Source organism: Miscanthus floridulus, chromosome 13 (assembly GCF_019320115.1).
Source record: "Miscanthus floridulus cultivar M001 chromosome 13, ASM1932011v1, whole genome shotgun sequence".
Lineage (NCBI taxonomy): Eukaryota > Viridiplantae > Streptophyta > Magnoliopsida > Poales > Poaceae > Miscanthus > Miscanthus floridulus.
The window spans coordinates 79,166,449-79,184,894 of NC_089592.1; the positions used below are offsets into that span (position 1 = coordinate 79,166,449).

The window sequence follows — 18,446 nt, forward strand, 5'->3', positions numbered from 1 at the left end:
GGTACGATGTAGACGAAATGCTGCGTATTTAAAACAATGCTAGTTGAGTGCGCCCTCTAGTGTTAACCGGTGCGTTCGCAGATTGGTTTCTGAGCTAATTTAGGTTGACTGATGCTAATTTATTATGAGAAAAAAATACTATTGACTGACTAATTTGAACTAACTGAAATCAACAAGCGAAATAGGCCGAACGTCAGGACTCTCGGGATTAGATAGAGAGCGAGTCGCACTAGCACTAGCAGGCTAGCGGGGGGATTAGACTGAATGACGATGATCTTGTTCACTTTGCTAAAAAATCATGGCTAAAATTACTATTTACTAATTTGTTGCGAGAGAAAAGCTGATGCCTTATTTAGATTGAGGTTAGGAATTAGTATTTGGCACTGTAGCACTTCGTTTGTATTTAACAATTATTGTCCAATCATGGCCTAACTAGGCTCAAAAGATTCGTCTCGTAATTTATAATCAAACTGTGTAATTAGTTATTTTTTTATCTATATTTAATACTCTATGTATATGTTCAAAAATTTGATGTGATAAAGAAAAGTAAAAAAATCTAAACCAGGCCTGAAATAGCATGGCTCCTAGGACCAGCGAACAGGGCAGGTGTCATAGTCACTGTCACATTAGTGGGCGCAACCACTCGTAATCTTGTACCTCGGCAACCACGCATGATGGATGGCAGCAGCAGCCATCCAATCCTGTCCTGACCTTTTTCCGTAGCAGATGGTGAGCGCTGCGTGTAATTAATCCAACGACGGGCTGTGCTGTGACCCATCATCTGCAGAACCGATAGTAACACTATTAACAGCTTAACACTGTGCTACAATGTTTTTTATATATAGGGGAAAAAACGCGAAGAAGACGAGACCGGCTCGACATCTCCATCGTCAGGAGCACTGCACAGTGGTGTGTGTCCGTGCTGGGCGGGCCCAGCGCCCAGTTGACGCGACAGTGACGGCCTCTCTTTCTATTCTGAAATGAAACAGCCATCGTCAACTCCTAACGCAGCGACGAATTGGCAGATCACCAACCGGTCCAATTTGTCAGGCTGCCACTCTGACTCACCCTGACCCTGCCCACCACGCTTTAATTAACGGTGACAGAACGGCATCGTTAAACAGAATGACATCTCTGATGACGACGGAATTTAAAATGCGCAATTCCTGACTGCTCCTTACATACAGAAAACAATTTGGGCCCCACCACCAATCCTGAACCGAATGATAATCAGCTTGACTAATCGTTACAATTTGGGCCGAGATGAATTAACTCGCCACCCCCTTCTTCTTCCCTCTCGGAACGAGGAGAGAGAAAAGAGCGCACCGCTATTCCCTCCCAGGCTCCCCTCTTGCGCATTCCACCACCCCGCTCCGCTCCGCTCCTCCCCCTTTCCCTCCCTCCCTCCTCGCCGAGCCACCCGACCAATTCCCCCGCCCCTCACGCGCCCAGATCGCCGCCATTCCCTTCCCCGCCCCGCCCTGCCGCGACGAGGCCGCTGGCACCGCACCTTCTCCTCCGATCCCCCACCTGCCTACCTTCGCGCGGGTCCCGGCGGCGGCGGCGTCGGTTGGACGTACGGAGCAAGCCACAGCCGGCGGAGGAGGGAGCGCCGCGGGCCGCGGCGTGCCTGCGGATGGCCTGGTAGGGGGAGGTGGCGAGACTGCGGAGGCAGTGGCGGTGACTGTGGCGGCGGCTACGGCAGCCATGTATTTCGCCAAGCTCGATGACTCGCCCATGTTCCGGACGCAGGTGAGAGCCGCACCATCGTGATCCCGGCGGATCTCCGTCCCTAGCGTTCCCGTGCGTGCGTGTGTCCGTGGGCGTGTGCCACCTTTTGCCTGGATTCGTACCGGCTCCTGGATTCTGCCGCGGTGGCCGGTGGGCTGGGCAGGTTTGATCCGTGCGTGCGTGTCTCCGCCCCCAAATTTTATTCTCTCCCTGACCTCCTTGGCGGCGCTGTGCACATGGCCGGTGCTCGGTGGCGGACTGCGGGAAGGGAAAGGTTGCTAACTCGCCGCTGCTTCTCTTCTCTGGACGGCTGATGTGCGGCGCGTGCCCCGAATCTCCTCATTTGTTTGTTTATTCGTTTTGTGAATGCACGTGCAAAGCATAATTCCTTCCCTCCGATTTGCCCTTCCGCGGATCGGCAGGTCCGCATTGCAGCATGTGGTTCCATTTTATTATGACCGCTCTGTATTGTCGCATCTACTTGTTTTTACTATGTGTGCCCGTGTGCGTGTGTGTATGATGTGCATCTGCATTGCAGCATGTCGTTGAATTGTCAATTAGTCAGGTTTGTTGCTTCTTTGCCAATATTTTGTGATTTTTCCGTGGCACCACAATGAGTGGTCCGGAATTAGCTTGATTTCTTTTCAAAATTAGCTTCTTTTTTTTTCCTATGAAGGGGCATCCCATTTTTCTTGAGTGTGTTAATGAACTTGCACAGCACGTTTAAACTTTTCAATTCTGAACATAGTGTAAAAAGTGCTTCAAGGATAGATTTTATGAGTTGTCCAATTTAGAAGGCATTTGCAGAACCTATATGTTTTACATTCAAGTGTAACTTATTAATATGGAAGAAACGTTTTTTCTTACTGGTTGCTTTCATGAATGAAACTTTGCTTCCTTTGATTGATGACTAATTGTATGCACCTTTCTGTTCTGTTGAAAACAGATACAATCACTTGAGGAGAGTGCTGAATTGCTGAGAGAGAGATGTTTGAAGTTCCATAAAGGTTGCCGTAAGTATACGTAAGTGACCATTCATTGCCTATGCGTTTATTTTCTTACAGGCAGTATGGTTGAGCTACAATTCACTCCCCTGCGCCATATGCCCTTTTGTTCCAGTGAAGGGCTAGGGGAAGCATACGATGGAGATATTGCATTTGCTAGCTCACTTGAAACATTTGGAGGAGGCCACAATGATCCAATTAGTGTTGCTTTTGGTGGTTAGTCATGTTATTTTCTTTGTATGCTTTTCCCAGCAGCATTTATAAACCTATCATGCAAGTGCGCAGCAGGTTTTTATTATTGTTTTTGTTTTGCTTAATTGTTCTTGCCACCATGTCTTGGTCCTTGAAAAAAATAATGTTCAATTCTTTAGTATTTTACTGTTTCTTTTAACTGCTTTCATTTTTCAACCTGCTTATATTACCTGTTTCTCATTTCTTTATTACTCTTTCCCCACATAAGAGTAGAGTTGAACTTAATGTCTTCAGTTCCCCTCTACTGAGCATACTGAATTTTCATCTCCTTTCCAGGGCCTGTAATGACCAAATTTACAATTGCCTTAAGAGAAATTGGAACATACAAGGAAGTCCTGCGCTCCCAGGTAGTGCATTTCTTATTTAGAATGTGATTATATGTATTACTTAGGCCAAATTCTTGTTTTTCCTCATAATGAGATGCTTATACAAGGAAGGCCTGAAAGTGACTGCACCTTAAAACATCCCTTTATAGTCTGTTATTGAAATATCAACGTGGCAATGTGAGTTACCGGATGAAATTTTATGGCGAGGAATATCATTATACTTTAAGTTTCTTATACCTTTTTCTCTTTTTTTTTTTCTGAACATGCACCTTATGTAAGAAATTGGTCTTCCAAGCATCATTTCATGTTGAAACTACAAAGTCATATGATTAGGGTGGTGTGATATTTGATGTTCCCTTATCGAAAGTCTAATTTATATCATGCCATGACACATCTAACTTTTAGTAATTTACCTGCTCTAATTTCTGATTTGGTTTCCTGACAGGTTGAGCACATGTTAAATGACAGATTACTGAATTTTGTTGACATTGATTTGCATGATGTGAAGGTACTAGTATTATTTCCCATTAACACAAAATCATGAAAATCCACATTGAAAATAATTGAATGATATTTTGTTGACATGCAGGATGCTCATAAGCGCTTTGACAAGGCTAGCCTCTCATATGACCAGGTAAGCTATCTTATTATGTTGTTCCTCGTGTGTGATGTATTTTCTTTTTGTGCTGTTTCATAGATAACAGCAAAAACTTACTCTTTCCTCACCCATCAATATATGTGGAATTTGACAAGTTTCTGCCTGGGCATAACATGTACATACGATTCCTATGCTGTCTGCCATACTTGCTTTGCTGCATAATTGTAATATTATTGCTTGCTAAATTTCTAAGAGAGAGTATGCTCTTAACTTGTGAACTGGTTGATTTGTTTATAGATTCGTGAGAAGTACCTATCATTGAAGAAAGGTACCCGACCGGACATAACAACGGCAATTGAAGATGTAAAAACCATTCTTATTCAACATTTTACATTGGTAACACAAATTAAGGCATCTCTCCCTCCCCTTTAACTAAGTAGCATTTGGTAATAACCAGGAGCTTCACAATGCTAGATCTTCATTTGAGCAAGCTCGTTTCAATCTGGTATGGTTTGCATTGTCCCTTACTTTGCTCCTTAGTTTCTGAGCTTATATGCTTAGCATGCCATTGTTTGCCGTACCATGTTAATTTCTCAGGTCACTTCACTTTCCCATGTCGAGGCAAAGAAGAGATTTGAATTTTTGGAGGCTGTTAGTGCGACGATGGACTCACATCTTCGATATTTTAAACAAGTACCTCCTTGCATATTTTACCTTGTGGTGTAGCTATATTATGCATGAATGAGATTAATCCTATCAATTGCTATTTGTCAGGGATATGATCTATTGCATCAAATGGAGCCATATATTAATCAGGTAGCTCTTAAACCATTTCCCTTTGTATTATGGTGTTAATGCTTTGCTCTAGTAGTTACATATCTGAACATGTAAATATTAGCACCCTGCATTTCTGCTTTCAATTCACTAGTTGGGACAGGTGATCTTCGCATCAGTCCAGTTCTCAGTGCTCAGTGCAACTTTGCAGTTACTTTTATATATACTGATGATGATCTTGATTATTACGAGAAAATAATTGGACTGAGTTATCCCCAAGTAACTAAGAATTGCCACTTTTTTTTTTTTTTTTGAAATAGAATGAAATTCTATTACTTGGACCAGTTCTATAACAAAAGGCTCTGCTGATTTTGGCTTACGATAATATTATCTAGACGGCTTATTGAGTAGTATTTACCTCATTGATCAACTCTGTCGCTTTATTTGCATTTTCTTGTTTTGTTACCGGCATTATAGCCAAAAAATTTGTTATGTCAACCACCCATGCTTACTGAGATTTGTTTATTTGTGCTTTGCTTCATTAAGATGCAGCATAGTTTTGCTTGTTTCTTCAATGTTTCTTTTCTTCTACTTAAACTACTCATAAATATTGACAAAAAAGTTTTCCTTCGACCTGTTTTTAAATTCTTCTTCAGGTTCTTGCTTATGCACAGCAATCAAGAGAAAGGGCAAATAAGGAACAAGCTTCTCTTGTAGAGAGGATGCATGAGTATAAAAGGCAGATAGACCGGGAAAGTCGGTCTTCTATAAATGGTTTGAATGATTCTTATAATGGTGATGGAATACAGACAATTGGCAGAAGTTCACATAAACAGATCGAGGCAGTTATGCAGTCAACTTCAAAAGGCAAGGTAAGACACTAATACACTGGAGATCTAAAGCAGGTTTACAGTTTGAAAAAGAAAGTTAAATTTGTGATGTACTACTTCCAGGTTCAGACCATTCGTCAAGGTTATCTTTCGAAAAGATCTTCAAACTTGAGAGCTGACTGGAAAAGAAGGTTCTTCGTACTTGATAGTCGAGGAATGTTGTACTACTATCGAAAGCAAATTACTAGGCCACCTGTAGGTCTCCGTTGTAACATTCAGTGTTGAAATGCTCATTAAGTTGGCATAATATTTTGTTCCATGATGCATGATATATTTTAGTTCAGATACTTTCCTCAACCATTTGCCTTTGGTCATATAGGCTAGTTGCTCCATGCAAAGAAGCGTTAACCCCCCTGAACATGGTTCTGGGTTGTTGAGCAGATTGTTCTCTTCTCATTACCATGGTATTATACATGATGAAAAGTCTGTTGCACGGCATACCGTAAATTTGTTGACATCAACCATTAAAGTTGATGCTGAGCAATCAGATCTGAGGTTCTGTTTCAGAATTATTTCACCCACAAAGATCTACACATTGCAGGTATAGCACAGGTTTATGGAGCAGTCTGTCTTATTGAATATGATTAAGACTTTCATATTTCATGAACACATCTGCTATTTATGCAGGCAGAGAGTGCAGTAGATCAGATGGATTGGATTGAAAAGATAACTGGTGTTATTGCCTCTTTACTGAGCTCACAATCCCCAGAACAGGTTAGTAATGGATGGCTTCTGTTTGGATTTCATGTATTCTGGAATATTCCGGTTACAATACTTGGCTGTTCTGTTTCAGTGTTTTATGTCAAGCCCTAAGGGCAGTGGTCATGATAGGAGTATTAGTGATGGAAGCTCCTTTACAAGTTCAGTGGAATTTGAACCTTCTGTAATCGATGATTTAGTACTGGAGAAGAACTCTGGAAATGGGCAGCATGATGTCAGAGGCACACATCATCACAGAACCAGCATGAAACCTGAAAAACCAATTGACTTGCTTAGGAAAGTTGATGGCAATAATATGTGTGCTGACTGTGGTGCTTCGGAACCTGATTGGGCATCATTAAACCTTGGCGCACTTCTATGCATAGAGTGTTCTGGGGTGCACAGAAATCTTGGAGTGCATATATCAAAGGTAACCACAAAACTTTTAACTGTTAAGTCTTTTTAATAGATGCTTGTTTCTCTTGATGGTCATGCACATAGATTGATTTCTGCATTCATTATTCTTTAAAGTCTAGAGGTTGTTTCAGTGTGTGCATGATATCAAATAAATTGGGCTTTGGTGCAGTGGTGCTATCACACCGACAGCTACACCTAAAGCGACAAAACATGTTTTGCATAGAGAAGGAAGTGAAACATGATTGTACTTTTGCCCAAAAAAAAGAGTGTCAAAACTTAAATAGCTAAAGAATCTAAAATATAAACCTGTTGCCAAAACAATTATTATTATTTTTTCAAATTCTGTAAATAGGGTTTCTTATAGCTGAGTACATTTTTGTATTGCTAATTTAGGATAATTATATATTTATTTTGATAGATTAGTAGCCTAAACACATGCATCTTATTTCAGGTAAGATCTCTGACACTTGATGTCAGAGTTTGGGAGCCATCTGTAATCAATCTCTTTCAGTCATTAGGCAACATGTTTGTCAACAATATTTGGGAAGAAATGTTGCCAGATGATAATTCAAGGTAATATATTATGTCTGTTTTTAATCTCTTTATGAAGTAACTCAATGTCTTCTCTATTGCTCTCCAGGTAACAAACTTGCAACATTGTTTCTTTTGCAGTGCTGATGGATCAGACACACCACAGTACCTCTCTGTTAGCAAGCCTAAACACAAAGATGCATTCTCTGCCAAGGAAAAGTTTATTCATGCCAAGGTATTCACTACATTCACAACTGCCTGTAGCCGTGTATTCCTTTATTCTTTAGCAATGGATGGGGTGTTAAAAACCAAATTGTCTTGAAGAGTCTCCATGCAAAGAATGGTTGCACAAATATGACTCCTTAACAGTTTACCAAATAGAGAACTCCAGTCCCAACATGGATAGTGCCAATTAGGATGTGCTACCAGCTCTAGACATTCTTTCTGTTGATTCAATTCTTTCCCATATAATAAGAGGGCTTTAGACATCCACCTGTATTTTTTTTAAAAAGGCTCTGTTTCTCCCAGATCACACAATTAGCACGCGTATCTCATTGTGTAAAGATTATCAAGCAAGGAAACTCTCTGCATACCTTGCTAAGAAAAACTCACCCGATGTTCTGTAGTGTTTCGCACATGAACCTTACTCCATGATCATAGACCCCAGACCTCAAATGAATGAAGAATGTTAATGCCAAGTCCTGCATAGACTTTTGTAGAGACAACATGCTCCTGTAGCTGAGAGTTGATTGGATGGTTTTATTTTGTTTTATCGGCCAATATGCTCACCTGCTTTTTTCCTCATAAATTGAGACCCACTGTATATATTTCTTTTACATTATATATGCTGGAAAATCATATGGCGCCCTCGTTAGCTAAAATATCATGTTACAATGTTTCAAAAATCATCACAAAAAAATCATGTATGTAGTACACCTAAAGTTAAGTGTAGCCACAACAATATTGAAATTCATCCTTGATGCTGAGATTAAAAAAAAACAGAAGTGTCACTGTCAGCACATGATGAACAGTGCCAGGTTGATTGCTTGTCTATTTTGTTTCTTGGCATCTAGGATGAATTTCAAACTGAATTGTTGCGGTTGTACTTAACTTTATGTGTACTACATAGTACATACATGATTTTTTTGAACATTGCAACATGGTATTTAGCTAACGAGGGCGCCAGCCCTCCTGGCACCAAATCTGCACTCATATATGCTATATGTGAACTAGATAATTTACTCTTCATGATGTTATTGAGTTGAAACTACTCCCTCCATTTCAAATTGTAAGTCATTCACTATGTATCTAGACATCATGTTCATATAGATACGTAACAAAAGTTATGTACCTAGAAAAAACCAAAATGACTTACAATTTGGAACGAGGGAGTAATTATCAAAAGGAAAAGGAAAAATAATAGTTCGTCCTGCAAACTGTTACACTGATGATGTACTCATGGTAGCATTTTTCTTGGTATTTTGATCAATATTCTCGCCAATCAAGAAAAAAACATTCCATCCAAGAATGTGTTCAGTCAAACCATTGTAACTTTGTCCAAATACATATTTAGAGTGAAATATACGGTCGACCCTTGTCATGTCCACCAACTTACAAATTGCAGTTTTAGGCACATAACGTTTTTAAGTGGTTCACCTCCAAGATTAGGGGTCCAAAAAAATGCAATTTATAAGTTGATGGACCTCGATGGCACAGCCTGACAAGTTTAGGGCCACCATGAATTTTTCATATATTTAATTATATTAAATAGACCATTCAGAAATAGTACAAATAAGCTTGTCTCAAAACTAGCTTTCTATAATGTTTCTTTTGGTTTTAAAAAACATATTACAGTAGCAATTGGTGGCAAAATATGTGTCTGGACATGATGCATTCAAAAATGACACTTAGCGGTGACTGGAGGGGCTACATACTTGGCAAGATTCTTGAAGTTTCGTAAGAAATTACTTTAGGCACTACCCAATGCTCATCCATGATCACATGCCCATGAAACCATCTGAAAACAACACTGCATGAACTAGAATCTGTATAACGTTAAACATGGTTCAATGCGTGTATTTGTAGGCCTATTTGAAGATCTTCAGTTTGAAAATATATTTAGTGTCATATATCCCAATTTGGTTGCTGAATTTTTTGAACCTTTTCGGTGTAAATATTGCAGTATGTAGACAAAGAATTCATACGGAACCATAGCATGGATGAGAATCAGCTAGCTCAGCAGATGTGGAATAGTGTAGCTGCAAATGACAAGAAAGCAGCATACAGTCTCATTGTGAGATCACGTGCCAATGTAAATTTAGTTTATGGAGAGATGCCTTCTAGCCCATTTTTGACTCTTGGAAAAGCACTTCAGCACGAGCAACCGGCTTCACCACCTGATGGAAGTCCTAGATTTTTCGATTGCAATTCACATGATAAGATTTCTCCTCGAGAGCCCCTTTCCCCTGCTAGCACGAGTTCATGCACAGATGACATGGAGGACAGTTGTGAAGGTCTCTCCTTGCTCCATCTTGCATGCCGTGTTGCAGATGTTGGGATGGTTGAATTACTTTTGCAGTATGGTGCTAGTGTAAATACAAATGATTCTAGGGGTCGGACACCCCTTCATCACTGCATTTTGAAAGGAAGACATCGGCATGCAAAGCTTCTCCTCTCCAGGTATGCAAGAAGCTGACTATTCAGGAATTTGATCTTGGGCTACATGTTTGATTTGTCAACAAGGTTTATTCGAATCACTACTAGTATAATAATATATAATCATCATCAGAGCTCTGTTTTGTTTAGCGAAGTGTGCTTTCTGCTTTTCTTTGTGGGAAGAACACTGAATGATCCAGCAAAGCTGCAGGAATGCAAAACAAAGTCTCATTTTCTTTTTTTCGTTTGTATGCAGAGGGGCTGATTCACAAGCCATGGATCGAGATGGTAGGACAGCATTACAGTATGCAATCGACGGTGGAACAAGCGACGAAGACATTCTTGCGTTGTTAGAGGACCATAGTAGATAATCTCGCAACCACACCTTCAGTAAATCAAGGTCCTCTTGGTGTGGTCGACCCAACTAACAGGGCTCCAGCCCCGCTCGGTCCCAGCTTGTCGTGCAGACAATCCAAATTTATGGCATGAAAGCAACCTATGTACATGTCGTTCTAGGGCTCTAGTATCATGATGCGCCTGTTGTTTCTTTCCCCACCTTTTGCTTGTTTTGCATCAGCGGTCCTTATTTAGTCATCTGGCAAACGGTTTGGTTTTGTTTGCTGCAGGTGATGCATAGTAAGCTTGTAAATGGAGTTGCTTCTCTTTATTTTCTAGTCATCTTTCATCATGAAGTAGATGCGGCATTCTGATGAAAGATGATTGTACATATCGAGATGTGCTGTTGTGGTATATGAAATATTGGCATGGTGTGGATGGTATATACGAAAGTTGTGCCTTGCTTAATCCAAAATAGATAAAGTTTCATAGATACCTTTTGGCTGTTTTTTTTATAATGATCCATTATAAAATTGCGGTTTCATCGAGAGCTACAATTTTCATATAAAGATCATCTTTATCTAAGATAAGACATAAGACAGAAAGAGCTATGATTTTTTGAAAAGTTACCGATGCATGAATCAGTACTCTAAATTTCATGCCTTAAAAATTACTATTTCATGCCTTAAAAAACTATGGAATGAGTACTATTGCATTTTGAAAACTTTTCAAGCGATCAGTACTCGTAAATTTCATGCCTTAAAAATTTCCGTAACTATTTTCTCTATTTGAAAGAGAAATTATCATTTTCGTGCTATTGGATGTGTGGTTTTTTTGCCGACAACATCTAGGAAAATACTCTTATTTGCATTTTTGTAATAGGATCAGTAGCGCGTAGTACTTCCGTAATGTCTTTGTTTCTAGGGTAATTCTTGTGTATTAATCTGTACTATCTCTACCAAAAAAAAAGAACATAATTGTAGCTATAGAAGAAAAGCTTTCTTAAATTTAACTAAATTTATAGAATATCAATATCTATACTTTTAAATAGATTTATTATAAAAAATACATTTTATAGTTAATATAATAATATTTATTTGATGTCATAAATATTAATACTTTTTTGTGTAAGTTTGGTTAAACTTAAACTTATATTTAATTAAAAATTTTAAAACTCCGACAGACAGATCATTCGACAGTCGATACAACTGGACATGCACTAGCAATTTTATTTTAACCTTTGTACTATTTTTTTATTTACAAATTACAAGGCACACTAGCTACGGGCTCGTTGAGACGTTGACGTTGACGAGAAAGGGTATGTGGGACCCACACTCACTAGTCACTCTCCTTCGTCTTCCTTCCAGATCCAGGTCTCTACCACCTGTCCACTCGCCACCTCTGTCTCTCGCATCCCACGGCGCGCGCACAGCTTGCAGACAAGTGAGAGGCTGAGAGTCATCCCGGCAAAGGCGCCGCCCATGGCTGAATCGCTGCTGCTTCCCGTGGTGCGCGGCGTGGTCGGCAAGGCCGCCGACGCGCTCGTCCAGAAGGTCACCCGCATGTGGGGCGTCGACGGCGACCGCCGCGACCTGGAGCTGAAGCTGCTGTATGTGCAGTCCCTGCTGGCGGACGCCGAGGCGAAGGCCGAGGCGGAGAACGAGGCCGGCCGCGCTGTCAAGGCGTGGATGAAGGAGCTCAGGGCCGCCGCGTACCAGGCCGACGACGTCCTTGACGACTTTTAGTACGAGGCGCTGCGCCGCGAGGCCCTGAGCCTTCGGTCTACCACCAGCAAGGTACTTGACTACTTCACCTCCAGGAATGTTCCGTCATAAAGCGAGCAGGGATCTCAAGAACGTGCTGGACAAGATCCACAAGCTGGTGGAGGATATGAAGAAATTTGATCTGCTGCAGCGTGAGCCAGTAGCGCCACAAACTGTGTATCGGCAAACGCACTCTGCACTGGACGAGTCTGCAGATATCCTTGGAAGGGACGACGACAAGGAAGTCGCGGTGAAGATGTTACTCGACCAGCAAGATGAGCGGAATGTACAGGTTCTGCCCATCATTGGAATGGGAGGTTTGGGCAAGACCACACTAGCCAAGATGGTGTACAATGACAGCAAAATTCAGAAGCACTTTGAGTTGAAGATGTGGCACTGTGTCAGACAACTTTGAAGCCATTGCTATTGTGAGGTCCATCATAGAGTTGGCTACAAATGCAAGATGTGACCTACCTGACACCATTGAGCTACTGTGAGCAAAACTGCAGGAAGTCATTGGCCGGAAAAGGTTCTTACTGGTTCTTGACGACGTGTGGAATGAAGAACAACAGAGGTGGGAGGATGACTTGAAACCACTGCTATGTTCTTCCAGTGCTGTCGATGTTTGACCACCGATAGCCTGCCACGGGGGTATCCGGGGCAGTATGTTCGGGCTTCAGCGTATGCAGAACTCGACGGTAAACGCAAGAGACAGTCGATTTATCCTGGTTCGGACCCTCGATCGTAGATCGAGTAATAGCCCTACGTCCAGTCGGCATTAGCCTTTGCGTTGGATTGATCGTAAAGTGTTGTGTTGTACAATTGTTGTCTGAACTCCCGATCCAAGGAGCCCTGCCCTCCTTTATATAGTCAGGAGGCCAGAGTCCTAGTCGGTTTACAATGAGAGTTCCTAGTAGGATTACAGAATAATACTACTGCTAAGGTTACAGGGGAAGAATCCTAGTTAGGCTAGTTCTTCTCCCTTCCTTGCGGGGTATCCCGTGGGTCCCGCACCGACAAGTGCTGGATTGGGAAGCATGATAGTTGTCACAAGTCGAAGCCAAAAAGTTGCCTCTATAATGGGCACCCTTCCACCACATGAACTAGCATGCTTGAGTGAAGATGATTCATGGGAGTTGTTCTCAAAGAAAGCATTTAGTAAAGGAGTCGAGGAGCAATCAGAGTTGATAAAAATTGGCAAACATATTGTCAACAAATGCAAGGGGCTACCTCTTGCTTTGAAGACAATGGGTGGATTGATGAGTTCCAAACATACAATCAAGGAATGGGAGGCCATCGCAGAGGATGATAGGGTTGGTAAATACGAAGTACTGTTCATTCTGAAATTGAGCTACATGCACTTGTCATCTGAAATGAAGCAATGCTTTGCCTTCTGCGTGGTATTCCCTAAGGACTATGAGATGGATAAGGATAAGTTAATCCAGCTATTGATGGCAAACAATTTTATTCATGCAGAGGGAACAACAGATTTGGTGCAGAAAGGTGAATTTGTTTTCAACGAGTTGGTGTGGAGGTCATTTATTCAAGATGTGAATGTCAAGATAATTGACCGATATAATTTTGGTCCATACAAGGGTTTCGGTCCATACAAGCAAATTGGATGTAAAATGCATGATTTAATGCATGATTTAGCAAAAGAAACTACAGATGAGTGTGCCGTTGTAGCAGAGTTGATTCCACAGGAAACATTGATAAACAATGTACGTCACATCCAGTTGTCACGGCCTAAGTTGAAACAACAAATCACTAGATTGATGGAAAACTCATCTCCTATCCACACTTTATTAACTGAGTCAGGGCACATGTATTTTAATGAATCAGATTACAAGGCACTTAAGAAGTTCAATCTTACATCATTAAGAGCGCTATGTTGGCGTAATCAAAAGCTCTTAAATACAACACATTTAAGATATCTTGATCTTTCTGAGTCAACAATTGTTAGATTGTCGAATTCAGTTTGTATGTTGTATAATTTGCAATCACTGATCCTCAACCATTGTTGGAACCTAGAGCTTTTACCAGAAGGCATGCGAACTATGAGAAAGCTCACCCACATTTATCTAACTGGATGTCAAAGGTTGAAGCGGATGCCTCCAAAACTTAGTTTGCTACACAGCCTCTGCACACTGACAAACTTTGTTGTGGACGTTGGAGATGGCTTTGGTATTGAGGAGCTAAAAGACCTGAGACACCTTGGAAACAGGCTGGAACTATTCAGTTTAAGTAAAGTAAAGAGTGGGTCAAAGGCCAATCTCCATGAGAAAAAGAACCTAACTGAACTGTTTTTGCATTGGGGCTGTGATGAGAAATACATTCCGTTGCATGACGAGGCCATCAGTAATAATGAGGAAGAGGTACTGGAATCTCTTGTACCTCATGCTGAGCTCAAAATATTGGGGCTACATGGGTATGCTGGCCTATCCATCTCACAATGGATGAGAGATCCACAAATGTTCCAGTGTTTAAGAGAACTATATATTTTGAACTGCCCAAGATGTAAGGATCTACCATTAGTGTGGTTGTCACCCTATCTTGAGAAATTGTATTTATGCCGTATGAACAGCCTGTCCACATTATGTAAGAACATTGACATTGAAGCTACAGGGCATAATACCTCTCCAGCAATTTTTCCAAAGTTAAAGACGATGTGTTTGGAGAAATTGCCAAAGTTCGAGAGATGGGCAGAAAACAGCGCAGGAGAGCCTAATAGCTTGGTGGTGTTTCCTCAGCTGGAACAGGTGCGCATCATCGACTGCAACAAAATTGCAACTTTTCTAGAAAGCCCCGCTCTCACTTTTCTAGAATGTTACAACAGTAAGCCTGTTCCTATGGGCATACCTTTGGGATCTTCTCCATCTCTTGTCCGATTGGACATTGGGATGCTGGTAGACATGGTGATGCCTGTATAGGATCATCAAAACCAAAGCCAAAGACCTTCGCTGGACTGCCTGAGAAGTTTACGTGTACGAAATGACAATGGCTTCATATCAATGTTCAACTCATCCAAATTGCAGCTTGAGCTTGGGGATTGCTTGGCTTTCTTGGAACAATTGGAAATCTTTAAATGCAACAACATTGTCAGCTGGCCAGTGGAGGAGTTCCGATGCTTGGTTCGCCTTCAATATCTGGCTATTGAATCCTGCGACAAACTAGAGGGAAAGGGCTCATCATCCGAGGAAATCCTTCCTCTGCCCCAGTTGGAAAGGCTATACATATTTAGATGTGATAGTTTGCTGGAGATTCTGAAGCTGCCCGCTTCACTTGGGAAACTGTTCATTGAATTGTGCAAAAATTTGGTGGCGCTGCCTTCAAACCTTGGAGATCTGCCAAAATTGAGCCATTTCAGTCTGATGGACTGTGATGAACTGAAAGCGCTGCCTGACGGGATGGATGGCCTCACTTCTCTTGAGCGATTGACTATCCACTATTGCCCTGGGTTTGATAAATTTCCGCAGGGCCTCCTCCAGCAGCTCCGGACCCTCAGATCCCTGTACATATTGGGCTGCTCCAACCTGCAGAGACGTTGCAGGGAAGGTGGGGAGTACTTCGACTTTGTCTCTCCAATTACAAATAAAGTCATACCCGCAGCAACAGAACCCCAAATGAAGAAGTCCATGATGAGGTTCGTCCCCTTGTGTGGTGGTGACTCTGAGAGTAATTGAGGTGCGTGCTCCTGCATCTATCACCTCTCCCCAACTATCTTGTTACATTCCTTCATATTTTCTAAGGCAGAGTTCACTGCTGTTTTCGTTTTCTGTTTCAATGCAGGTGTGATTTGAATGCAACCAGGATTTCCATGACAGAACAAGCGGCCAGATTACTGCAATCGCACCTTCAGTAAAACAAAGTCTCCCTACCACTACCAGTGTGGTCGACTCAACTACTGCAGATAACACGCTGTCCTTGGCGGTCGTTCACATGATATAGCACGCGGACTTTGAATCCCCGGTGCTATCTGATAAACGCATTCCAATTCCAGATAAACGCATTCCAGCAGCAACAGAACCTCAAATGAAGAAGTCCCAAGGAGGTTCCTCCCCTTGTGCGGTGGTGACTCTCTGAGTAATTGAGGTGCGTGCTCGGTGCTCCTGCATCTACCACCCCTCTCGTACTATCTTGTTTTATCTCTATTTCCTATAAGGCATATTTTGTTTGTCTATCCGCGTATATACATACAGTTCAACACACAATTTATTCTGTCTAAATCATTTGTCATTCTTATTTTCAGCTGTTTAAGACATTGTTGATTTCAAGTTGCAATCTAAGGCAAGAAGCTCGCCACATTATTTCACATCATAGTTGCGATCTAAAGCTGCCTGCTTCACTCGGGGAATTGGAGATTTTATTTGTGCAAAAGTTTGATGGCGCTGCCTTCAAACCTTGGAGATCTAGCAAAGTTGAGGCTTCTCAGTCTGGAGGATTTGAAGTTGCTTTTGATGAGAAAATGTTTTCCACACTACCGACGCCATGGTTCCTATTTCAATCAATCGCTGCCGGACACTTCATTCTCGATCTGTTCTGCATGCAGAGGTAAATTTCAGATTTAGTCCCTTCTATTGCTTTTACCCAACTGACTGTCATCAAGCCCCACAAAAATGAAGAGTTTCACCCCGTTCGCTTGTTGGTTTCAGCCAGCCCAAACCAGCCAGCCAACAGTGTTTTCCTCTCACAACAAACCAGCACCAGCCAGTCCAAACCAGCCCAGAAACCAACCAGCGAACAGGCCGTTTGACTCAGAGGTTCCTGTTACGTCCCGCTTTGTAGTATTTACAGATTTGTAGGGCTGCTGAGCTAGCATTCCGTTATACTAGTGACACGGAACTTCAATGCACAAAATGACTTCATTTGACTTTTGTGGATTATCAAGAAGGATCGACATATTTTTTTTGAACGTAAGAAGGATCGACATAGGAAAACACAGTTTACATAGGAAAACACAGTTTACAAATATTTTGTATGAAACAGTAGACGTTGAAATAAATGGGACAATGTATTTAACCCATCGTGGGCAGGGTTGGGATTTCAAAAACTTGTACCAGATCAAATGAAGACCTCTCCAGTGCTCTGTTTCTGGCTAACATATTTCCGTTTTTAGTTTTCAAGCCTATCTGTTTTGTCCTTTGTGCACAACTCTAGTGTATTTTAGATGGATAAATATATCATAAACATATTGTCTCATCCATGCTTTGTTTCTGCCAGTTTGCAGAGTGCACGTATTTTGGAAGACTCAAATAACAGCGTGAAAAATCACTGTTAGCCTTTCCATCAGTGTGGCCAGCCGACTCAACTAACATGATGGCTCCAGTGTATTTCTTATAATCCAAGTTTGTGGCGTGGGAGCAACTCATGTAGTACGTGTCTTCGGGGCTTCTAGCTGTCGATTTCTGTGTGTTCCCCTCCGTTTTGTGCTTCTTTAGCATCAGCAGTTATTAGTCATTCGTTCGGCTTGGTTTTGCTTTCAGTTGATTGTCACGATTCCACTGGCAACCGGAGAAATAGTCGTAGAGAAGAACAAAGAACACGGTTGGGTTCAGAGTTTCAGTTCTCCGTTGATTGATACCGTTTCAGGCGGTTACAGACTTCTCATACAACTCACGCCCGCCCAGCCAGGCTACAGCTAGGACAGCCCTTCACCTACACACACTGACAACATTACCCCACTGACAGCTTGCACTCGCCCACAGATCTTCTTGCCGGACTTCCGGTTGGCAGCCTTCCTGCTCCTGACATTGATGCACATTTAGCTTGTAAATTATATAAATGGAGTTGGTTGCCCTTATTTTTTTTCTCTCCATTGTCTTGCACCACGCGAATGGGGCAGCGCCAGTTTGAGGTTTGAGCCCATGCCTTCGGAGTGCTTGTTTGGCTGCAGCCTAATCCACACGTGTTGGGATCGACTGAAGTACAGCCAAACAAGTCCTGAAGCGGAATCGTTGTTCCATTCATCATTCACCAACAAGCAAATCGCCCGACACGCAAAGGCATTACAATTCTGATAGATGGTCTAACCATAGACTAGAGTCATCAGCAGTTCAGCACCTACAGATGCACCATAAGCAGTGATACAGTCGGCCACTAGATTACAAAGCATATAGGCATTTAGAGATGAAGCCTTACATTATTTGTAAGGACCTTTTGTGTCTCAGATGGGCCCTATTCAGTAGCATGTGTTCTGAACAATTTCAGTTTTTGAAATCTTTCTTCTATGCCATGTTAACAATTTCATAACCGGTAGTAGCATACTCATGAAGCTTTTCGGTTCACTTGCATGGCAGGCAGACATTCCACATAATATTTATGCTTTTATTTATAATAGAGAACTCAAAGTGTGAAATCAAGCAAAAGAGAAGACATGCGGAGTCTGGAAAAAACAGATCATATATGGAAAGTGGTGAGGCATCAGTTGCTAATGCTTCACTGGTGGATATGCTCGAATGCAGCTAGCAGGC

At 41.8% G+C, this 18,446-nt stretch overlaps 1 protein-coding gene and 1 pseudogene across 1 annotated transcript; both read left to right on the plus strand.

Annotated features, from left to right (window-relative positions):
* The first annotated feature begins 1,319 nt into the window (after positions 1-1,319).
* Positions 1,320-10,688, plus strand: LOC136500416 (ADP-ribosylation factor GTPase-activating protein AGD3-like). Its single transcript, XM_066495760.1, has 19 exons — positions 1,320-1,752; positions 2,678-2,754; positions 2,851-2,951; positions 3,264-3,334; positions 3,759-3,821; positions 3,903-3,947; positions 4,209-4,274; positions 4,369-4,416; positions 4,509-4,604; positions 4,686-4,727; positions 5,342-5,557; positions 5,639-5,770; positions 5,895-6,116; positions 6,203-6,289; positions 6,369-6,704; positions 7,143-7,264; positions 7,364-7,457; positions 9,405-9,901; positions 10,134-10,688. Exons 1-19 carry the CDS (start codon positions 1,708-1,710, stop codon positions 10,246-10,248), a joined length of 2,475 nt encoding a protein of 824 aa, XP_066351857.1. The 5' UTR covers positions 1,320-1,707; the 3' UTR covers positions 10,249-10,688.
* A 901-nt stretch (positions 10,689-11,589) lies between these two features.
* LOC136501964 (putative disease resistance protein RGA1) lies at positions 11,590-17,726 on the plus strand (annotated as a pseudogene).
* The last annotated feature ends 720 nt before the right edge of the window (positions 17,727-18,446 follow it).